Source organism: Plasmopara halstedii (genome assembly GCF_900000015.1).
Source record: "Plasmopara halstedii genome assembly, contig: Scaffold_672, whole genome shotgun sequence".
In the NCBI taxonomy this organism is placed as follows: Eukaryota; Oomycota; class Peronosporomycetes; order Peronosporales; family Peronosporaceae; genus Plasmopara; species Plasmopara halstedii.
In genome coordinates this window covers 889140-895693 of record NW_020187589.1, presented here as the reverse complement: position 1 = coordinate 895693, position 6554 = coordinate 889140, and the positions used below count along the sequence as shown (strand labels likewise).

General features: G+C 44.0%; 3 protein-coding genes across 3 annotated transcripts in view; all 3 read left to right on the top strand.

Moving 5' to 3' along the window:
* Positions 1-2595: 2595 nt before the first annotated feature.
* PHALS_13798 (Uncharacterized conserved protein) lies at positions 2596-3292 on the top strand (the record flags this gene model as incomplete). The annotated part of the gene is made up of 2 exons (XM_024729617.1): positions 2596-2769; positions 2840-3292. The coding sequence occupies 2 exons, from the start codon at positions 2596-2598 to the stop codon at positions 3290-3292; spliced, it is 627 nt and encodes a 208-aa protein (XP_024579976.1).
* Positions 3293-3379: 87 nt separating this feature from the next.
* Positions 3380-4558, top strand: PHALS_13797 (Zinc finger, CCCH-type; the record flags this gene model as incomplete). Its single annotated transcript, XM_024729616.1, has 1 exon — positions 3380-4558. One exon carries the CDS (start codon positions 3380-3382, stop codon positions 4556-4558), a length of 1179 nt encoding a protein of 392 aa, XP_024579975.1.
* Positions 4559-6054: 1496 nt separating this feature from the next.
* PHALS_13796 (nucleosome binding protein) overlaps positions 6055-6554 on the top strand; it is a gene marked incomplete at both ends in the record, with an annotated part of 794 nt that continues 294 nt past the window's right edge. The window contains 2 exons of the mRNA XM_024729615.1: positions 6055-6279; positions 6341-6514. Coding sequence (XP_024579974.1) covers positions 6055-6279; positions 6341-6514 — 399 coding nt within the window. The remainder of the gene's footprint in view (positions 6280-6340; positions 6515-6554) is intronic.

Genomic DNA, 6554 nt, shown 5'->3' with positions numbered 1-6554 from the left:
AAATCTTCTCTTACTTCTCAATATACAAGCTGACCAACACTGCATTACCTACTTTCAATGTAGTGCTCCTCCCTTTGGATTTGACTTCACCGGGCCCTTGAGATCCTTGTGCACGATCTCGAAAGGGCTGATCGTCTTCACTTTGCCTTGTGATCTGTGACTGAATAGGCTGTTTGTCTTAATCCCTTCGCACACAACCGTCACACACGCTGTCTCGCTTCATGCCAACCTCAGGCATCCCACCGAATGCTTTAAGCACTTGACGTAATTTGGTGTCTGACATTTGACCCAGACAAAGATGCTATGTTCCAATTGCAATATTACCCTTTTCCAGAGTGACGGCTTAATGAGCTTCTGCTGCCGCTTCCAGGTTCACATGCCGCACAAAATGCTTCATCGGACGCCTAATCACCGCGAATGTTACATGACCCACAACCCGTCTCGCTTATCCATGTTCAAACTGGATGAGCACACCGCGATCGATCAGCGCAGGTACCGACACAAGCATCCAGCTCAGCGCAGGTACCGACACAAGCATCCAGCTCAGCGCAGGCACGTGCTGCACATCAACCAATTTCACATTACAGCCACTATTTAGGAGAAAACGCACCTTAAGCTTGGACACTGGGAATTGGCCACATTTATACTAATGGAGGCCGTCATTCCCGACACTCGATAAATTGCAAATGTCGCTCGTCATATCGCAACGTACGCCACTGTCCAGCAGCTACGTGGAGCCTTTTACCGGAAAGTCAATCGACGCCGAATACATCATTTTGTCTACACCTTTCGACTCCTTTACATCTGGACAGTTCATCTGCCTGTGTCCGCTCTGTTCGTACCCCTTACGCTTTCCTTGAAAGCCACTATTACTACGTTTGGCTCTCAAGATCTGATTTTTCTTCCTGTCTCGACCCTTGGCCAGCCTTGCTCCAGTGCGTTGGTCGAAAGCTTTGAAAGTATTAATTCTTTACGCGTCTCTGTAACGTGTTGTTATCTCGACGAGACATTTCTCGGCATCCAATAATGTCACGTTGGTGTGCGCTTCAATGATACGCACCATGGCGTCATACTTGGATGACAGACTTACCATCAGAAGCATCAGCATCTCATCATGGTCCACATCATCACCTGCTATACTTAGCTCAAGGCAGAGTTCACGAAACTTAAGCATGTGGTCCATGAAATTTGCGCCCCTCTCCATCACAAACTCGTACAACTGTTTGCAAAGATGCACTCTGTTGTGCAGATTCTCTTTAGCGAAGAATGTCTTTAGCAACTCCCACGCTTCCATAGTTGTTATGCATTTTCGAACTATATATTGGTAAGCTTGAAAATTTTGACGATCACAGCCAGACCCTTCATATCTACAGATTTCCACTACGGGGTATCCCGTTGCACTGCCGACTCTGGCTGTAAGAAAACATGACCCAGCAAGTTCATCCGGGCAAGCGGCAATCGGCAATTAAGCTTTCACATGAAATAGTCCTCGTCCGTGAGTCCTGGCGTTCATGTGCTCATAAGCAATAGTCCTCTCTGTGGCATTGCCATGTGAAAAAGCGGATTAATATGACTGTTTTATCTACTGCATCTACATTTCTAGAACCTGGTTTCTCTTGAACTCTAAATGATCAGTAATTGACTATGTGTTTAATACCCAATCTGCGACTTAGTACGGTAACGAAATGAACCCCTGTCTCTAGTTGCTACCGAGAAGCTGTACAACTGGTAGTCTAAGTAGCCATTAATGATCGCTTGAAGGCCTTCACCGGCTACAAAAAATGCGCTTGAAAGATACACCCACGACTCTATTAGGCGTGTACCAACGTACGTAGCGCCATTAGAACCAAACCACTTCAGCTTAGCGTTAAGAAGTGGTAAGACACAGAGGAAAAACTCTTTATTTGATGACCATGAAGTTGGCCAATCTTATGTTTTGAGAGTCGAGAGGATGAGAAGGAGACTGTTGTCGTAGAGTGGAAAATGGAAAGTGATTGACTCCTACTTATGCTGTCTGAAATGACTGGTTGCTACGCGCGTTAGATTGAATGATTCCTAGCCTACTCTTGAACTTGAGCGTAACCGTTTTCAACCTCAACCTGATGCTGGTTCTGATCCTTGATCACGTCATAGTGACGAACCTTGCAGATTTCAGGATGACGAACTTTGCAGACTTCAACACCCCTGTCTCTAGTTGCTTCCGAGAAGCTGTACAACTGGTACTCTAAGTAGCCATTAATGATCGCTTGAAGGCCTTCACCGGCTACAAAAAATGCGCTTAAAGGGTACACCCACGACTCAATTAGGCGTGTACCAACGTACATAGCGCCATTAGAACCAAACCACTTCAGGTTAGCGTTAAGAAGTGGTAAGACACAGAGGAAAAACTATTTTTTGAAGACCAAGAAGTTGGCCCTTTTCGAAACGGAGCAACTTTGCGTTGTGCTGACATCTCCAAGCAATGGAGTCGCGCGTTGAATGCGACATTCTCATCGTTAGCAATAATATATCATCGTAATATTGTTGATGATTTCATATATATTTTAAAGACTTTTCATCTTTGGCTATTTTTTTATTTTTCAAGTTATTTGGCAGATGATAACAACCACTGAGGAACGACTGCCGCTTGGGGCCGTTCGGATAGCCGATGGGAACGTGATCATTCCAGCATCCAGACGTCCGGATGGCTCTGAGCGAAAGGTCATTCGAATTCGCCAGGGGTACGTACCACAAGACGAGATAGCGAAGTACAAGACGGTTGCGCAACGAGTACGTTCGCAACCACATGTGCCGAATAAATGTTTTGATTGACCTTTTTGTTTGCCTTTTGTAAATCAAGCGACGCGAACAGCAGTCTAAATGTGTAAACGATGTGGACGACACTGCAGTTGATGCACTTCCGATGAATAAATTGTCTCTAGAGCATAAAAACGAGGTTCTGACTGCAAGGATCCAACCATCTACTGACAAAGCTTCTCGTCAAGAGTTACGATCTCGACAGAACATCGAGATGACAGGAGAGGCACTTGATACTTTGGGTGAAAAGATGAAAAACCACCAGCAGCAACTCAAACGACAATTGACTCGGCTCAACAAAACATTAAAGGAGATTGCACGGCTAGAAGGTGCGAAGGATGATTTGCTTACAGCCCAGCAGAAAGATAAGATACTTCGAAAGTCGACGTTGTTGCAAAAAAGGAAAGAAATTATTGCAGAACTAAGTGGAGACACTTCCACAAGGAGAAATGGTTCTGTCACCAACCCGCGCCCTAAAGTGGCTATCACATTATAATTTACAGTCAATAATAAATGAAATATTCCCTCACTATATTTGGTTCAATTGAACAATCGATTTTACAGGACCAGAACTACCAGAGCTATGGCAGTCGACGTATTAGCTACGGACCTACAGGAATCAGCCCCGGCGATGGCAGCAAGAACAAGCTTGAACTTTGAGGATGTAGCAGGTCTCTTCAAGACTGTATGTCGAACGTTTATGCGCAAGAAAAAGTGTCCACGCGCCAATTGCAAATTTGTGCACGATAAGCAGCTGTGTGTGCACTTCTGGAAGACGGGCAAATGCAGATTTAATGATGATTGCCGCAAGAATCATTTCGTGACAGTTTTGGCTTCAAATGGAAACAACGGTGTAATTGTTGCTGCTACTAACGTATCAAGTGAAGAGGTACCGCTAGAGAAGAAAAAACATGCAGAGAAAGCGACTGAACTGGGAGTAAAACCCAAGACGAATAGATCCAAGAACGAGGAAATTACTAAGAATGTAGAGAAGCAGGACGGCGACAAAAAAGTTAGCAAAATAAAAAAGAATGACCGGCGCCAAGTAGTCAAGAAAAACACTGAAAATTTTGAACCGATGACCAAACCTGTGGATCTGCGTATCACATACGATTTGGGCTCAAACGATGATGAATTAACAACGCCGCTAACTTCACGCGACTTAATCATCGTTCCTAACCTCTTTCGCGACTACAAGAAGGGTGAAATATACACGAAACTCATGCACGAGCTCGATCACTGCGGCATTCCACATGAACGGTTGCTCAAGATGTGGCATGGTAACGATAAGATTGACGGCACGCATCTTATTGTAGACGACCACTCTAGCTGGAAGGCCGAATGTCCCACATTTGATCTCGTTGTGAATCGCTTAAAGAAGTTTTTTAGACTAGACATCAAAGCAACGCGCTTTAATTGGTACAAGGACACATCCCAATGGAAACCGTTTCACTTTGATGCCGCAGCTGTAAAGCCTCAAATTGCGGCCATACAAAACTTCACGGTTGGGATTTCATTCGGCGCCACCCGCGATGCTGCTTTTGAACATGCCAAAACAAAAACTGTGGTCAGCGTGCCACAGCCGGATGGATGCGTCTACGCGTTTTCCAAGGACACGAACATGATCTGGCGCCATGGCATTCTACAAGACGTACCGGTACGCGAGGAGGGACGAATCTCAGTCATCGCATGGGGATGGGTGGACGATATGAAGGATGTTGGAGCTAATTCACCGACCGCACCGTCAACTCGGGATGCCTAAGCTTCGGTAGAGCTTACAAATGCAGACATCGAAGTGTCTTGCTGTCCTTATGATTATCCTCTAAGTTTCGATACGACATGTACAGCTGACATCGTGACAAGTAAGGACTCGTTTACATTGAATGAAAGCTCATTTGCGACGAAAATAAGGATTGGTGAAACGTTACTCAGACATCAAACAAAATAAATAATATTATTGGAGTTGAGTGTACGTGTCTACTTTAGTAAATAGTACAGTGTTCATGTTTTTGCTACCAAAATGATGTAAATATTTTTGTGGACTCGACGGTAGGAGCCGTTTGAATGCTCACTGGCCAATCATCACATGCGAGTCGCAGGTCCCTATCGTTTCTCTTTTCTTTCTTTTTTAGCCACGCGGCATGCCACAACAAATCCAGCCAATCCTATCGCTATGAAGATAAGATTCCGCCAATAGGATGCGCAATGTCGGCAAATACAAAATACGCCTCCTCTCAGACTTAATCGCAGCCAATACAAAGGCTGACAATTATGTCATGAAATTTACGTAAAGAGCAGAAACTGTAGTTTTCATTCAGGAAACTTATCCAATATATCTCTCAAAGCCTGAATGTTGGCATGAATTCTACGCCTTTTAACCTCCAGCGGCTGCTCAAATCGAAATTATCTGTTCAACACTATCTATTAACTTGCCTCCACTTGATGCGAATGAAATTTAATCGACATCAGTGATAGTGAAAGCATTGTTAATTTTTGATATGCTGAGCGACCCCTACGTTGCTCTTGAGATCATACCAGGCCCTTACAGACGTCGTACATGCTCAAGCAATGAGTTGCACTGCATCGGACAGATGAAAGACATATGCTCTTGATGTAAAATTGGCGGTAACTCTTAAATTTGTATTCAAACAAACCTAACAAAGCCTACATTAAAGATGCAATCAAAGTCTTGCAAAATGGTTACAATACAATCTATATGGTCCACATCTGAGTATTTAAAAGTGTCGTATAGATCCATGACCGACTGCATTTGCACACCGTGTGTTCTGGTATCTATTGAGAAAAAATTAGAAACGTTTCGTCACATATGGGTCTTATTCTTGCATAAATTATAAGGAAATGTTAGGCAAGAGATCAAATCGTTCAAGGTTCTGCAAGAAGGTCTGGAGATTTAATTTGGCAGCCCAGCAATTTTGTTGTGTTTTAAGACACATTCTAATCCATTATATTACTGAAAGGATGCCCTGCTTTTTTTATCGTTTTTCCTTAGCCTCACGATGCGCGTTAAGACCGTTGGCACTCATAAATAGGGAATTTTGAGCCACGATGTAATTAGCCTATAGTGGAGATGCGGCTGTTGAAGAAGCAAGCCAGTGTGCCGTAGGCTCCCTATGTGTATATATAAAAACCTTAAAACCTCGGGAGTCGATTTTGCTTGTTTTGGCTCGCACAAGCCCCACCCAGTTTACAACAGCAGCAGTCCCAGCCAAGCCTATTTAAAGCGAAAGTATTGGCAAGATGGCACGAGGAGCAGTCGGAAGACCAAAGAAGGATGGAGATCACACGCGCAAGCCGCGGAAGAAAAAAGATAAAAATGCTCCGAAGCGTGCGTTGTCGGCCTTTATGTTTTTTAGCAATGATATCCGTGACACAGTCAAGAAAGAAATGCCGGACCTTCAATTTTTAGAGATCTCAAGTGAAATTGGACGACGCTGGAAGCAAATTTCCGATGAAGATCGTCGAGTATGTTTCTATTTATTGTCTGCAAAGTAGCTAGTTTCTGATTGTTCTGTTGATTGTGCAGCCGTATGACGAATTGGCCGCCGCCGATAAGAGGCGGTATTTGGAGGAGAAGGAAGACTATGTTCCAGATCCATCTTTTGAGTCCACGAAGGGATCACGCAAGAAAAAAGATCCGAATGCTCCTAAACGTGCCTTATCTGCATACTTTTTCTTTTGCAATGATATTCGCCAAGAGGTGCGCGACGAAAACCCAAACAAGAAGATCACGGAGATTG